The 16670-nt window shown below is 57.3% G+C and overlaps 1 protein-coding gene and 1 long non-coding RNA gene across 3 annotated transcripts in view; one reads left to right on the plus strand and one right to left on the minus strand.

Annotated features, from left to right (window-relative positions):
- Positions 1-1357: 1357 nt before the first annotated feature.
- Positions 1358-16670, minus strand: part of LOC100396719 (NFAT activation molecule 1) — a 36012-nt gene continuing 20699 nt past the window's right edge. Inside the window, exons 3-5 of the mRNA XM_035265131.3 lie at positions 14715-14827; positions 6625-6723; positions 1358-2442 (exon numbers count right to left, since the gene is read on the minus strand). Coding sequence (XP_035121022.2) covers positions 2308-2442; positions 6625-6723; positions 14715-14827 — 347 coding nt within the window. The 3' untranslated portion in view covers positions 1358-2307. The remainder of the gene's footprint in view (positions 2443-6624; positions 6724-14714; positions 14828-16670) is intronic.
- Positions 4202-14724, plus strand: LOC118145741 (uncharacterized). Of its 2 annotated transcripts, XR_008473884.2 has the most exons (4): positions 4202-4570; positions 4784-4925; positions 6867-7045; positions 8689-14724. It is a non-coding gene; the product is annotated as an uncharacterized LOC118145741 (long non-coding RNA). The 2 variants fall into 2 exon arrangements; XR_013527306.1 differs by lacking the exon at positions 4784-4925.

Below are 16670 nucleotides of genomic sequence, written 5' to 3' on the forward strand. Positions count from 1 at the left end.
TGGGCACATTTTTATTTTTTGCAACAGCGCCTTACCCAGGCTGGGATTCATTATTATCATTATCATTGTTACTATTTAGAGAGTGTCTCACTCTGTTGCTCAGGATGGAGTGCAATGACATGATCACAACTCACTGCAGCCTTGACCTCCCAGGTACAAGTGAGCCTCCTGCCTCAGCCTCCTGAGTAGCTGGGACCACAAATGTGCACAACCATGTCCGGCTCCTTTTTTTGTTTTTTTTTGTTTTTTTTTTGGAGATGGAATTTCGCTCTTGTTACCCAGGCTGGAGTGCAATGGCGCGATCTCGGCTCACCGCAACCTCCGCCTCCTGGGTTCAGGCAATTCTCCTGCCTCAGCCTCCTGAGTAGCTGGAACTACAGGCACGTGCCACCATGCCCGGCTAATTTTTTGTATTTTTGGTAGACACGGGGTTTCACCATGTTGACCAGGATGGTCTAGATCTCTTTTTTTTTTTAGATGAAGTTTCGCTCTTGTTTCCCAGGCTGGAGTGCAATGGCGTGATCTCAGCTCACTGCAACCTCCACCTCCTGGGTTCAAGCAATTCTCCTGCCTCAGCCTTCCGAGTAGCTGGGACTACAGGTGTGTTCCACCATGCCCAGCTAATTTTTGTATTTTTAGTAGAGACAGGGTTTCACCTTGTTGACCAGGATGGTCTCAATCTCTTGACCTAGTGATCCACCCGCCTCGGCCTCCCAAAGTGCTGGGATTACAGGCCTGAGCCACCGCGCCTGGCAAAGTTGTTTTTTTGTTGTTGTTTTTTTGTTTTTTTTTTTTAAGAGACAGGGTTTCACCATGTTAGCCAGGATGATCTTGATCTCCCGACCTGGTGATCCTCCCACTTCGGCCTCCCAAAGTGCTGGGATTACAGGCGTGGCATGAGCCACCCCGCCCAGCCAAGGGTGTCTTTCTTTTTTCTCTCTGCCAATTGTCTTGTTATAGCACACTAAATATGTCCCGAGAAGTACCCCCTGTGTTTAGTGTGGTTGATCTGTCCCTTGACATAAGTAACTCTATCACTTCCTGTGTAGCTCAGATGGAGGGCCTGCCCTCTGTCTCCAAGGCCACCTCCCTGCCTCTTCCCCCACCATGCTACCCCACTCCTGCTCTCTGCCCTCCAGCCACATGGGCCTCCCCTTCTAGCCTCAGAGCTTCCCCCACAGCTCTGTCCTCAGCCTTCTGCCCTCTGTCTGGGATGCGCCTCCTCCCATAGACTCACCTGTTCCGACTGCCTCCTATTCATCTGGTTACCGGCTCATGGTAGGGTCCCAGGACCCCCTCCCCCTCCCCACCCTGGCTGGTCCCTCCCAGAAGACCACCCCTCACAAGAGGGCTACAAATACCGCTGTGTGTCCATGGGGTCAGTGACCTGTTCCTACAGACAGTCATTCCCAGAGGCCAGGGACATGCCTAGTTCTCCTGACCAGCACCCCAGGGCCTGGCACAGGGTGGGCACTGCCTGAGACAGCCCAGACATCCCTCGGGGTCCCAGGCCGGGGGAAACCCTGCTTTCACTCGGGGTCAGTTGAGGGCTGAATATAGAAAGGGCTACAAGAATAGGCAATTTAACAAATAGTGCCAGCCTGGGCCAGTAGGCCAAGTGCCAGCTGCCCGCCCTCCCTGATGGGTGCTCCAAGATGCCCACAAGCTGCTGTTCTGACTGAATGACACCTCACACTTCATAGTGCTGACAGCTCTGGCGCAGATGTCACTCAACTTGGAACACATCTGAACTCAGGAGCAGCTGGTATTGCAGGAAAGCATTGCTCACCCACTTTACAGATGAGCAAACAGGTTTGAGAGAAGGTATGGTTGCCTAATATGCCCGAGGCTCTGTCACGACCATGGCAGAGACCTGACCCGAAGCCCAGCTTCTAACAGCTCACACTCTAGCTCCAGACTTGAGCCAACACCGGCCTGGGGGCAGCTGGAAGCCTAACACCCCCTGTGCTTGGCCAGTGTGGACACTGTGCCCGTGGTAGTTACACTGACTCACAGTGCGTGGGCACAGCGGGTCCCAGGTGGCTCCCCCAGCACAACCTTCTACCCTCACTGAAAATCTCCGAGGTGAGTACAGTTAGGTGGCTCAGTCTGCACACATGGAGATTCAGACACAGAGAAGTTAGTTGCCTCACCCGGGGCTGCACAGTGGCTAAGGGACGGAGCAGGAACTCAAACCCTCTAGTCCTAACCAGCAGGCCAGCTGCCACCAGGAGAGGGCTGGGATTCCACAGCAGGTGGGTCATTTCCATGTCCCATTTGCCCCCCACTTCACCCATGATGGGAGGGTCAGATGCAGTGAGAAGCCAGGCTTGCAGCCCCGAGCCTGTGTACCTTGGAGAGGGGGCTGTGTGTGGTGGTGGGTGGGCTGCCAGTCTCACTCTCGATGCAGGCATAGACCTCCGTCTCACGGCGCTTCAGAGCCTGCAAGAGACAGGGTGCCACGATCAGGGGAGGTGTGCAGAAGGACAGTCCCCGGCCCCAGCAGCTAGCCTCCCTGCCTGTTACACACTCTGCCATGGGATCCCAGGGGAGGGTAGAGCCCGGCCACACCTTTGCACCTGCCACCCCATTTCCCAGAGTCACCTTGCCCCTTCCCTGCCTGTACAGGGCTGACCCCTCTCTGTTCTCTGCCACCTCCCTAAGGCCATTTTAGGACTCCAGTAAAGCCTTGTGCTCCACCTGGCAGGTTTTATCCAGGCTTCCACCTGGCTCTCCAGAGAAAGGGCCAGGTCTCCTCCTGCTGTCCCTGCCTGTCCCTAGGCTCTCAAGGGCCTGGCAGCCAGCAGGCCCCTGCAATGACACCTGTGGCCACTGCTCCAATAGGATGCCGCCCTGAACTCTGCCTTCCCGCCCCTGCTCAAAGCCCAGGCTCCTGTGAGGGTCCTCCCACCCACCCGCACCCTCTACATCTGCCCCCCGCCCCAGCCTGTACTCAAGGATAACCAGGCACCCAGTGGGGTCACACTCCCTGGCCATTGGGCCAGTACCCTGCTGGGGGACTCCAGAGTCCTGTCACTTTCCTTTCATTCCCCTCTGCCACCCCTCCCGGGCCACCTGGGCTGTAGCCATAACCCATATGCACCTCCCTGGAGATCTCAAGCTCCTGCCATCCACTCTCTGACCACAGGCCCTCCACAGCCCAAGCCTCCTCCCAGGAAACCCGAGTGAGTGTCGAGCTCAGCTGCAGTTGGAGGCCCTGCCCCGGGCCTCATGGCTCCTGTACTGGATCATGTCAGAATCCTGCTCCCACCAGCATCTCACCAGATTGGGAGCCCCTTGAGGGCAGGGACCATGCCTCGTTTGTCTCTGGGTTCCTGATCCCACAGCTGTGCTTAGCACCCAACAAGCTATCGTGAGGGGCTTCCCCATCACTCAGGTGTCCTAGAACCCATTCACTCTTGGCCCAGCTAAGAGAGGCCTGACCAGAGACCTCAAGGGGGTAGAAAGAACTGGGGCTTTTGGCGGGGCATGGGGGCTCACACCTGTAATCCCAGCACTTTGGGAGGCCAAGGCGGGCAGATCACGAGGTCAGGAGATTGAGACCATACTGTCCAACATGGTTAAACCCCGTCTCTACTAAAAATACAAAACTTAGCTGGGCGTGGTGGTGCCCGCCTGTAGTCTCAGCTACTCAGGAGGCTGAGGCAGCAGAATCACTTGAACCTGGGAGGCAGAGGTTGCAGTGAGCTAAGATCACAACACTGCACTCCAGCCTGGTGACAGTGAGACTTTGTCTCAAAAAAGAACCGGGGCTTTAAAATCAGACAACAGTAGGTTCAAATCTCAGCTCTGACTTCTGCCGGCCAAAGGCAACCCCTTAACCTCTCCATGCCTCAGTTTCCACATCTATAAAATGGGAATAATCACATCTATTTTGCAGGTTCAATGCATGATTAAATGAGATACTGTGCACAGAGGGCCCCGCACATAGGCAGGCAAGTAGTAGGTGCTTTATAGGCTGCTGTTGAATGGTCAAGAGATGCATGATGCCTTCCCACTCCCCTCTCTAGGATCACAGACCAGAGAGACCCTCCCTCAGAATCTGTTGGGCTTCACAGCAGAGCCCACCAACAGCCTAAGCAAGAGCAGAAGCCTTTCCTTCCTGAGTGTACATGTCATGTGGATGCCGGCTGGTTGCCAAGGAGGCGGTTTCCCTGGCAACAGGCAAGCAGGGGTTTCTGAGGCAGGCTGGAGAGACAGGTGGTGCTCAGAGGCAGGAGGAGGGTGGGAGGCGGGAGGCGGGAGGGGTGGAGGGAGGGAGGCAGGTACCAAGAGGCAGCTGGGCATGAAAATCCAAGTAATAAACCATTTGGCGCTTGGGAGACCCTCACTTCAAGGGCATCAGGCGCGGGGATGGTGGGGTGGCCCTGGGGACGAGTTCAAGGGGTTTTAAGCCAGAAATAGGCTGGGTCTGGGGAGAGGGGCTTTCAAACTCTCCTTGTAGGAAAGGGACCAGGGCTGCCCCAGGAAGAAGCCCCATTTCCAGTGGAGAGAAACGTCCAAGACCTGCCCTGGCTTGTGTGGCCTTCATACCTGCCCGGAGCACCAGGTACCCCCGCTACCCTGGCACCCAGGATGGGAATGTTCCTCTGTGGTCGTCCTGTGCCCTCCACCCTCCACCCACTCAGGCCCAGACCCCTGTGAGGTCTCGAGATCTGACAGTCTCTCTGAGCTGGACGTTTCTGGTCACAGAGAGAAGGGAGGGGAGCAGCCTCCTTGCCTGTGTCCCGGCAGAGGAGCAGGTCTGGGGACCCACAGGTAGTTCCCTCCCTCCTGTCCAGCTCAGCCTGGCTGCCCAGAACACATGAGCCCAGAGAGGGTGGGCGATGCAGGGCCAGAGAAGACCAGCCTGCCCTAGGACGCTGCAGGCCCCTGACCCACACAGTGGAGGAGTAGGCGAGTGGGTGAGTGGGCGAGTGGGAGAGGAGGCAGTGGTGCAGCGGGCAGGGCGGGAGCAGCTTCGGGGCTGAGGGCATGGGAGGCTGTGGAGGTGGCCACCAAATAGCAGCTGCTGAGTGAAGCCTTCGACAAGTCCTGACCTGCTGGGGTGCATCTATATGCAAGGTCTGACCTGCATCACCAGGCTGTGAAATGCAGGGTGCTGCCTTGGCAACAGGACACCCTCTGAGCCATGAACCATCCCCTCCTGGCCCTCCATTAGGTTTGTCTGCTGGGAGATTGCACAGGCCTTGGAGGGGACCGCTTGTGGGGCTGGGCTGGGGGTGGGCTGGGGCTGGGCTGAGCTGGGCTAGGGGCTTTGGGGTAGGGGCTGGGGACTGGGCTGGGCTGGGGTTGAGGGTTGGGGGTTGGGGGCTGGGCTGGGGGTTGAGGGCTGGGGGCTGGGCTGGGCTGGGGCTGGGGGCTGGAGGTTGGGGGCTGGGCTGGGCTGGGGGTTGGGGGCTGGGTTGGGCTGGGGGTTAGGGTTTGGGGGTTAGGGGCTGGGCTGGGTTGGGGGTTGGGGGTTGAGGGTTGGGGGCTGGGCTGGGCTGGGGGTTGGAGGTTGGGGGTTGGGGGCTGGGCTGGAGGTTGGAAGCTGGGGGCTGGGGGCTGGGGGTTGGGGGCTGGGGGTTGGGAGCTGGGGGCTAGGGGCTGGGCTGGGCTGCGGGTTGGGGGCTGGGCTGGGTTGGGGGTTGGGGCTGGGCTGGGCTGGGGGTTAGAGGTTGGGGGTTAGGGGCTGGGCTGGGTTGGGGGTTGGGGGTTGGGGGTTAGGAGCTGGGCTGGGCTGGGGGTTGGAGGTTGGGGGTTGGGGGCTGGGCTGGGGGTTGGAAGCTGGGGGCTGGGGGCTGGGCTGGGCTGGGGGTTGGAAACTGAGGGCTGGGGGCTGGGCTGGGCTGAGGGTTGGAAGCTGGGGGCTGGGGGCTGGGGGTTGGGAGCTGGGGGCTAGGGGCTGGGCTGGGCTGGGGGTTGGGGGCTAAGGGTTGGATGTTGGGGGTTGGGGGCTGGGAGCCAGGGGCTGGGCTGTGCTGGGCTGGGCTGGGGGTTGGGAGATGGGGGTTGGGGGCTGAGCTGGCGGCTGGGGCTTGTTGCAGAGTGAGGGGCCGTGTCAAGGAGGGGAACAGGGCATGGGGGGCACCTGGCATTCGTATGCTTTCCAGGGGGCCTGCACATGTCATCTCTTTTCAGCTTCACAGAAATTCCACAAGGTGGGAATTGTTATCCCTATTTTACAGATGAGGAATTTGAGGCTAGGAGAAGTCACACAGCTGGTATAAGACTGAAGCAGGGGGCCAGGCGCAGTGGCTCATGCCTGTAGTCCCAGCACTTTGGGAGGCGGAGGTGGGCAATCATGAGGTCAGGAGTTCAAGACCAGCCTGACCAACATGGTGAAACCCCGTCTGTACTAAAAATACAAAATTAGCCACGCATGGTGGCGTGCGCCTGCAATCCCAGCTACTAGAAAGGCTGAGGCAGGAGAATCGCTTGAACCCGGGAGGCAGAGGTTGCAGTGAGCCGAGATCGTACCACTGCAATCCAGTCTGGGTGACAGAGCAAGATTCTGTCTCAAAAAAAAAAAAAAAGAAAGAAAGAAAATGACTGAGCCAAGGAATCAGACCCTGCCTCAGGCCTGAGAGCAGTGGAGGGAGCCTGGGCCCCGGGACTCACTGTGTAGACGGATTCTGCAGGAGGCTGTTTGGGGCTGCTGGCAGATCTTGGAGCTGGGCACTTCCTGGTGGGGTCCTTCCGTGGAGCCTGCATCTGCCTCTGTAGGGAGAAAGGAGTCAGGGCCAGGGATGAGTGGCTCCCATCGTCCTCCCCGTGCAGACCTCACCAGGGGAAAGGATGGCAGATTGTCATGAGGCCACACAGAGATTCATCGCTCTGTCCCTCCCACTCACCCTCTCCAGTGAAACATGGCGAATACCTCCAAGACCTGCATCAAGCCACTCATGCACCTGGAGACACAGGAAATGGAAGAGGCCCACACGAGGTGTGGCCCCCGGACGGAGCACCTGGCTGTAGGGACGCAAGCTGCTGGGCCCGGTGCCAGTGGGGCAGGGCCCAGGGACCAAGCCGGCTGTCGTGGGTGAGCCTCTAGTGGCACCAGCCAGGCCTGGTGTCCAGTCCTGCCCTGCTGTCACTTACTGGCTCTGGCCTTGGTTTCTTTTTTCGTGTTTATTTTATTTTTTTTTTTGGGAAGGAATTTCGCTCTTGTTGCCCAGTGGCCCAATCTTGGCTCACTGCAACCTCCACCTGCTAGGTTCAAGCGATTTTCCTGCCTCAGCTTCCCGAGTAGCTGGGACTGCAGGTGTGTGCCAACATGGCCGGCTAATTTTGTATTTTTAGTAGAGACAAGGTTTCGAGATGTTGGCCACGCTGGTCTTGAACTCCTGACCTCAGGTGATCCGCCCGCCTTGGTCTCCTAGTGCTGGGATTACCATGAGCCACCATGCCTGGGGGTGGGCCTTGGTTTCCTCAGCAATAACCCTCCTTTGTGAGATTGTTGCTAAGATTCAAGGAGAGCACAGGGAGCAGGTGCCCGGTGCTAAGGAGGTGGCGCTTTGGGGGTCCTTGGCCAACCAGCACACACTTGATAGCACCGGGAACCAGGCAGTGTGAGGAAGTGGGCAACGTCCCTAGCCTCCTGAAGTTTAGGGGCCAGTGAAGAGATAGAGGATGAACCCACAGTTTTGCCAAAACATGGTATGTGGGCTGATCGCGGGTCATGGAGTCTCTGGCACACGAGGAGGAAACCAGTGCCCCACTGGGCAGAAGCAATATTGAAGGTGAAATCCTGAGGGCAAGTTCATTTAGCAAGAGAGGGAGGAGGGAGCCCCAGGAAGAGGGAACAGCAGGTGCCAAGGCCTGGTGGTCTTGAGGCACTAAGAGAAGGTCAGTGTAGGCCAGGCACGGTGGCTCACACCTGTAATCCCAGCACTTTGGGAGGCTGAGGTGGGCAGATCATGAGGTCAGAAGTTCAAGACCAGCCTGGTCAACATGGCAAAACCCCTTCTCTACTAAAAGAACAAAAATTAGCCAGGCGTGGTGGCGAGTACCTGTAATCCCAGCTACTTGGGAGGCTGAGGCAGGAGAATCACTTGAACTGGGAGGCGGAGCTTGCAGTGAGCTGAGATCACACCACTGTACTCCAGCCTGGTGACGAAACAAGACCCCATCTCAAAAAAAGAGAGAGAGAGAGAATGTCAGTGTGGCCAGAGAGGAGAGCCTGCCCAGGAGGGGCCGGAGTGGCCGTACAGGCTTTGTGAAGAGCACAGGAGATAACTGAGGGCTGGAAGTGGGAGCCAGGTCAGAGCTGCGCTGGAGAAAGACCCCGCTGGCTGCTGCCTGGAGCGCTAATGGTCACGGTGGAGGCTGGGCCCGGCCTGCTGGGAAGGTGAAGCCTGGGCAGGTCAGGAGGCGGTGCAGGCAGCCCTCTGGAGGCAGAGGGAGGTGGCCTGGACGTCCCCGCTCATTGCAGGCACCACACTGTCACTGCTGACAGTGGAGCCACAACTGCCTCATCTCAGGGCAGGAGCTAATTAAAAACCCTGGCCTCCTGCCAAACCCCAGCCCATTTACTGCAGGATTAGCTGTTGAGAGCTACTTAACTCTCAGGCAGAAGCCGGTGCCACCCCCAGTCACAGCATATAATGGCTTAGAGCATGGAGCCAGGTAGGACTCTGAACACCGGACCTGCCTTCTCTCACGGGCCTCTCCACAAACCTGCAGGTGAGTCTTTTCATCATCTCGGTTCTGTACCTGACGGAGAGGAGGCTCAGAGAGGGCAGATGACTTGCGGAGGCCATGAAGCCAGGAAGTGGCAGATTTGAATCTGGATCTGTGTTTCACCAAGATACCGACGAGATGAGAGCTGGAGTTGTCACTCCTCTGCTTTGTTAGAACATGTAAGCCTTACAGACTCAGAGAAGTGCTGGCGTCTGCGTAGCACTTGCTAGTTTACAAAGTCTGCTGGGACCTGTCCTTATTTTCATTTAATTCTCAAAACAACCTGAGGAGGTGGGCATGGAATTGCTCATTTAACATAGAGGGGACCAGGTACAGTGGCTCACAAATCCTAGCACTTTGAGAGGCCGAGGCAGGTGGATCACTTGAGGTCAGGAGTTCAAGACCAGCCTGGCCAACATAGCAAAACCTCATCTCTACTAAAATTACAAAAATTAGCTGGGTATGGTGGCTGGCATCTGTAATCCCAGCTACTCGGGAGGCTGAGACAGGAGAATCGCTTGAACCTGGGAGGCGGAGGTCGCAGTGAGCCGAGATTGTGATATTGCACTGCAGCCTGGACAAAAGGAGTGAGAATCTCAGAAACAGAACAAAACAAAACAAAACAAAACAGAGGGGGGAAGCTGAGGCTTGTCCATCTGGTGAAGAGCTGTCCTTGGATCAAACCCAGATGTGTGTCCTCAAATCCAGGGTCCCCTCCCCTGCACCACCTGCTTCTTGAGGGCATTGTCATAGTCAGAGGCTGTGCTCCACCCCAGGGCACCTTGGTGCCTCCTCTTGTCAGGCAGCTGGGGACCTGGTGTCTGTGTCCTCACTGAGCCGGCCGGCTTGGACACCGCTGGGGCTGAGGATGTGAGCTCACGTGCAGTGGCTCTCCTGCAAGGCTGACCTGGGCTCAGCTCTTTGGCCCTGCCGGGGCTGGAAAGCACGGTCCCTGGAGCTCAGCTGTCGGTGTCCCTCCCTGGTCCTGGGCCTGGGCTAGGCATGGAGGACCCCGTGGTAAGAGAGACCCAGGCCTGGCCTCGAGGCTCTATCAGTGAGACTGCTGGGGCTGCCAGAGAGGTGAGTGCCACTGCAGGGCCCCAGGAAGGAGCCCAGGTCTGCAGGGGACTGCAGCAGTCTCAGCGCCATCTTGCACTGTCTTCTGAAAACAGAAGAGGAATTCCTAAGCTCTTCGAGTCTGAGAAGGTGTCTGAGACATGGAGAACAGCTTGGGGGCAGGAGTATCTAGATGTGTCAGGGATGCACAGAGGGATGGACAGTGAGATGGAAAGGAGGTGAGCCACAGGCCAGCGCAGGTGGGGCCACGGGAGGCCAAATGCCACGGTGTCTACCCGGAGGGCAGTGGGGGCCAGCAGGGCAGGGAAGTGGCAGCAGTTGCATTGTATAAGCCTCCCTCTGCTGCCACAGGTGTGGGGTAGACTGCAGGTTGGGGCTGGCAAGGGGAGGAGGCAGGATCCCCAGGAAAGAGGCCTCCTGGGGGTGCTGGGGAGGCTGGGCTGGGGCAAGGGTTCCCATGGAACAGGGAGGGAGCCTTCTTGAAAACTCAGATGGGCGCCATTGCACTATGGGGGCAGGGCTGCTCTGCTCCCTGCCCACCCCTGCCCATCCCTGCCCATCCTGCCTACCGAGTGCTCTGTCCTTGGGGCCAGCATTTGCCCTTTCAACTGTGGTTTTCAGATGAATCACTGATGTGGCTTCTCCCACCGTGCCCAGCTCTCTGTGGCCCAAGTCTCCTCCCCTAGTAGACAGTGGTGGGGCAGGGAGTTACCAGGCATGGGCTGAGATCCAGCTCTGAACACCAGGGCTGCTGCCATCAGCAGCTCAGGACGCATATCGGGCCTCAGTTTCCTCCTCTGTAAAATGGGAGCAATAATGTGGCCTTGCCTACCTCACACTCCGGCCACTTCTGACTTATCTTCCAGGTCCTCATGTGCCTTTATCCTGTCATTCCTTCCACAAGCATGCACTGCATGCCAGGCTCCCCAGCTACTGGAGACACTCAGTTCCCCTCCACTCCCCACCCCCCGGCAAGGGCTATGCTTTGGCAGGACAGACAGCATAGAGACAAGCCAGGGGCCAGGCATGGTGGTTCACACCTGTAATCCCAGCACTTTGGGAAGCTGAGGTGGGCAGATTACCAGGTCAGGAGTTTGAGGCTAGCCTGACCAATATGATGAAACCTGATCTCTACTGAAAAAATACAAAAATTAGACGGGCATAGTGGCACACGCCTGTAATCCTAGCTATGGCTTGAACCCGGGAGGCAGAGTTTGCAGTGAGCTGAGATTTTGCCACTACACTCCAGCCTGGGCAACAGAGCGAGACTCTGTTGCAAAAAAAAAAAAAAAAAGATGTAAGCCAGGGCATGGCAGCAGACACCCTTATTCCAGGAGACACTGATGGAACCCTGAGCCCTGGACGCCCAGGAAGCCCTAGGGAGGGGGCTGGATCCTGGACAGACTGAGTGCAGGGCTCGCTGAGGGGTGCGTGGGAGAGAAAAGAGCAAACGCAACTCCAGGGCTTGGGCCTGAGCATCAGGAGCACATTTGCTCGGACTCAGAGGGCTTGGGGACGAGGAGCAGTGCTCTGGATGCATGAGGTGGCAGTGCCCTCAGGCCCCATACGGGGCTGTGGAGCATGGTCTGGAGCTTGGGGAGGGGTCTGAGCAGCAGATTGTGTGGAGGGAGAATGGGCCCGCAGAGCAGAGCCTTCACCGCAGCACAGGCAGAGAACGGAAGGGCTCGGAGGAAGGGCCCCGGCTGCGCCAGAGGCCAGAGGTCACCAAGACGAGGGTGACCTAGCAAAGCTGCCCGTGGGGTGGGGCAAAACCAGGAGGGCAGCGGGTCCTGGAACCAAGAGGAGGCGGGTGCTGTGAGGTGGGAGGCCTGCTGTGTCCAATGCCATGAGAGGAGGAGGGTCAGCTGCAGGGAGCGCCTGCTCTGAGAAGACCACTTTGACCCTCAAACCAGCCGGAAGCCCCCAAACCTGCTCTAATGGTGGGAATCATGTCGATCACTGCCCTCCCGAGGGAGAGACCTCTCCTCGTGCTCAAAGCACCTTAGAGCCACACCGGCCCCTCTGCGCCTTCTACAACCCCATGACATGGCTCCTCTGCTTGGCATCCCCACTGGGGAAACTGAAGCCTGGGGCACCCAGCCCACACTCACAGAAATGAGTAAGCCGCAGAGCTGAAACCTGTGCTTTTAAGCGCCCTGCTGACTTCGACTTTCTTTTTTCCTGAATGGGTCATGACGGCGTAAGAGCTGATCTACCCAGCTGACTGAGAGTTTAGCTTGCTGTACTCCCTCTGTGTTCCCAGCTCTGTACAGGGCCTGACACATACTATGTGCTCAGCTGACATCAGTTTAAGGAAAGAATGAATGAATTTCTGTTTGTTTGAGTAGTCTCACTCTGTCGCCCAGGCTGGAGGGCAGTGGTGCAATCTCGGCTCACAGCAACCTCTGCCTCCCAGACTCAAGCAATTCCCATGCCTCAGCCTCCTGAGTAGCTGGGATTATAGACATGCAATACCCCACCCAGCTAATTTTTGTATTTTTTATAGAGATAGGATTTCCCCATGTTGGCTAGGCTGGTCTCCAGCTCCCAACCTCAGGTGATCAGCTCACCTGGGCCTCCCAAAGTACTGGGACTACAGGTGTGATCCACTGCAACTGGCCTGAATGAATGAATTTAATGACAGGTGTGAAAGAGCCCTAGAAATGGTAAGCCCTTCCGCAAATGATAATTGAGGGCCTACTATGTGGGGGGCCCTGTGCTAGAGGCTGGGGCTGCGTGTGGCAGGGAACAGGCTGAGAGGCACCCAGCCTCACAGAGCTGGCTTTGGGGAAGAAATGGAATAAGAGATCAGGGACCTACAGATGACGAGGGCAGAGGCAAGCGGGGTGGCAGAGAAGTAGCCATGGGAGGGCCTCTCTGAGAGAAGTAGTCCTGGAGGGCCTCTCTGAGAGAAGTAGTCCTGGAGGGCCTCTCTGAGCTGGGGACACGGGAGCGGGGTCCAGAAAGGCAAGAAGGAGATCTCCAGGAGGCACTCCAGGTGCTGGAACACAGAGAACAAGGAGGGCCCACGAGGCCTCTGCTGTTGAAGGGCCTGCAGGCAGGGCTGACAGTGCCACCTGTGAGTCATCCATTCCTGGGCTCCACCCCCGTCCCTGCTGCCCCAGCCCCTCCCAGCAGCCTCCATGGGTCTTCAGTTCTTGCTCCCTCCAGCTCCCATCTTCCTGGGGGTGTGAGCTCCGTGCCCTCCCTGCCTGGCCTTTGCAGGCACTGCCCCCGAGGAGGCAAAGCCATTTTTCCAGACTCGGCCCAATGGGGTTGCACACTCTGCTCCTAGTCCTCACTGTCCCAAAGCTGCCACCTGCGGTTCCGGTCCACCCTCTGCCGCTTCTAGTTTGTAGTTTCCAGCCTTGATTCATTTATCCATCACCACAGGTGCTCCCGGGTCCTCTGTGCCTGGAGGGAACGTCTTTTTCCTGGACTCTCTCCTTCCCCCATCCTGCCGAGGCCCTAAGGGGCATCCACAGTGAACCTGGAGGCTCAGGGCTGCTTCAGCAATGCAAACGCAGCAGCAGCTCTGGGCCCCGGGTTCTCTTTCCCTCCCAGCCCAGACTCTCACCTCAACTGTCCTCCCCAGGGGCAGGGGATGTGGAGGCAGCAGGAAGCTCCTACTGTGCGTCAGGCATCCAACTGGTGCCTCAAAAGTGCTCTCCTGCAGATCACCCCAGGTCAGGAGTTTGAGATCAGCCTGGCCAACATGGTGAACCCCGTCTCTACTAAAAATACAAAATTAGCCAGGCATGGTGGTGCGCACCTGTAATCCCAGCTACTTGGGAGGCTGAGGCAGGAGGATCCCTTGAACCTGAGAGGGGGAGGTTGTAGTGAGTCGAGATCACACCATTGCACTCCAGCCTGGGCAAAAAGAGTGAAACTCCATCTCAAAAAAGAAAAAAAGTGCTCTCCATCCATGTTCACTTGGTGGGCAGGGTCTATCTGTACCCCCATTTCCAGAGGAGAAAACTGAGGCTCAGAGAGGGCCCAAACTTGACGAGAGGGCTTGCTCCCACCCTGCTGGCACTTAGCCTAGTGATGGCACACATGAGACACTTTGCAGACATTCCTGGAAGCACAGGCAGGGAGGTGAGAGGAGGAGGAGGAGGAAGGCAGGAGTCACTGAAGCAGGGAGGAAGCTGGGACCAGAAGTCAAGCCCATGGCTCTGAGATTTGCTCCTCCTTCACTGATACCCTGACCCAGTCCCTATGGTCCGGGCCCTTCTTTGTAGGGCAGGAGCTGGGGTTGCTTAGCAAGCGGGGGACTCAGGGTTAAGATCTCGCCTGGCCCTGTTCTGCCGCTCACCCACTGGGCCTGCATTGAATAGGAATCCATAGGGCTGGGTGACAATGAGCATGGGGGGCCAGCAGAGAAACTCCCTCCCCAGGCAGGGGCCACCTGCAGTGTGAGCAGGAGCTGTCCAGGTAAGGAGCCGGACCCAGCTACCCCATCCTGCACTCCAGCCCCAACTCTGCCACACACTTACTATTGACCCTGGGCAAATCACAACCTCTGAGCGTCACCTTCCAGAGCTGTGAAATGGGAAGAAATCTCCCTGTGGAGCTATGGTGGAGGGTGTGTGGAAGGGTGTGTGGGAGGGCACCTGTGCCAGTGGCTGGTAGCCCTTTCTTCCCTTTCAGCCTCCTGGGATCAAAAATCCCGGGCAGGGATTCCCTAATCTGTGGAGCTGGAGTGGTAGGCAGGAGGTTCCTGCAGGTCCTCTCAGGTTCTCAGCGGGATCAAAAGGGGCCCCACGGCAGCACAGGGAGTGGCACAGGAGAGGTGCCCTCAGTCCCAGTACAAGGGGCCACCAGGGCCACCTGTTACAGATGTGGATGTGCCCTCACCAGGCAAGGACACAGCAGCTTCTCTGCTCCCCGGAGGCACCCCAGCCTGTGGCGTGTGGGTGGAGGGCTGCGTGGCTGTGAGTGTTCATGCCTACCTTCTTCCAGAGCAGCAGGGCTGTGCCCACAACACTCAGGACGCTCAGGAGGCCGGTGAAGCCAAACAGCAGGAGCTTCTGGGGGCTCCGCGGGGGCTCTCGGTACCCTGTGTCTAGGAGGAAGGGCAGGGGAGCAGAGGGGTCAGTGACCCAGGAGAAGGCGGGGCACACCCACCTGATGTTCTCCCTCACCCAGGACCTGTTTTCGATGCTCCCCTGCTGATGCACTCCACACTCCACTAGGGTACCAGGGAACCAGGCCTCGGGCCTTCGTTGTCCCCCTGGGTCCTTTTCTTTTCTTTTCCTTTTCTTTCTTTTTCTCTCTCTCTCCCTCCCTCCCTCTCTCCCTTCCTCTCTCTCTCTCTCTCTCTCTCTCTCTCTCTCTCTCTCTCTCTCTCTCTCTCTCTCTGTCTTTCTCCCTTTCTTTTTTTTTTTTGAGATGGTGTTTCACTCTCATTGCTCAGGCTAGAAGCAGGATCTCGGCTCACTGCAACCTCTGCCTCCCAGGTTCAAGTGATTCTCCTGCCTCAGCCTCCTGAGTAGTTGGGATTACAGGCATGTGCCACCACGCTGGGCTTATTTTTGTATTTTTAGTAGAGGTGGAGTTTCTCCATGTTGGTCAGGCTGGTCTCGAACTTCCAACCTCAGATGATCCAACCGCCTCGGCCTCCCAGAGTGCTGGGATTACGGGTGTGAGTCACTGAGCCTGGCCTCCCCTTGGTCCTTTTTATGTTCACTGCCTTGATTCTCTGTAAGGACAGGGACCACCTCGTTTGCTCCCCCAGTGCCCCAGTGGCCTGGCTCCCCTGAGGGCTGCCTGCAGGGCTGTGAGCCCGTTGTCTCCCCTCTCGGGGTCTCTTCTTCTCCCTGTGTGAGGTGGTGATAATGGGGTGAATGTGGCTAGGGCTGAAGGAAGTGGGTTTATATCGGGACGGATGGGGAGGGGCGCTGCACCTGGGCTAGGTAAGGCCCAGCCCTCCCTCTGTGCCATCCTCCTGTCCCTCCTGCTGTCATCCATTCCTCCTTCCCCTTTACCCCATCCATCCATCCATCTGGCTGGCAAAAACACACGGGGTGCCAACCATGTGCCAGGCACATGGTGATTTCCCCAACACCGCCTATAGTCAGGCACCAGCCCCTATGGGCACCATCTCCCTCATCTTCATCCAAGTCCTTGGAAGGCAGAGGATTGCCATGAAAACCAGGCCCAAGCTAACATCAGGCAAGCAGTGGGACAGGGGTGCAAACCCAGGCCTATGGGATTTGGAAGCCCCCAGCTCCTTCCAGGGGATTGCAGAGGTAGGTCAGAGAATCAGGGCTTCAGTGAGGGGCTCCCTCATAACTTTTGGGGTCATCACTCCTTTGAGAATGAGATGAAAACTAGCTGGTTGTGGTGACTCACACCTGTAATCCCAGCACTTTGGGAGGCTGAGGCAAGAGAAATGCTTGAACCCTGGAGATGGAGGTTGCAGTGAGCAGAGATTGTGACACTGCACTCCAGCCTCGGTGACACAGTGAGACTCCGTCTCAGAAAAAAAAAAAAAGATGGCCAGGCGTGGTGGCTCACACCTGTAATCCCAGCACTTTGGGAGGCTGAGGTGGGTGGATCACAAGGTCAAGAGATCGAGACCTTCCTGGCCAACATGGTGAAACCCCGTCTCTACTAAAAATACAAAAAATTAGCCCGGCGTGGTGATGAGTGCCTGTTGTCCCAGCTACTTGGGAGGCTGAGGCAGGAGAGTTGCTTGTAACTGGAAAACGGAGGTTGCAGTGAGCCAGGATAGCACCACTGCACTCCAGCCTAGTGATAGAGTGAGACTCTGTCTCAAAAAATAAATAAATAAAAATATCTTACCTTGGATTCAGGAAAAGAAAAATACATAAATAAAAATAAAAAAGAGAACGTGATGAAAACTAAAAACCTGTACCTTTAAAGGTATATTATACATGAGCCAA

This window comes from Callithrix jacchus, chromosome 1 (genome assembly GCF_049354715.1).
Source record: "Callithrix jacchus isolate 240 chromosome 1, calJac240_pri, whole genome shotgun sequence".
Classification (NCBI taxonomy): domain Eukaryota; kingdom Metazoa; phylum Chordata; class Mammalia; order Primates; family Cebidae; genus Callithrix; species Callithrix jacchus.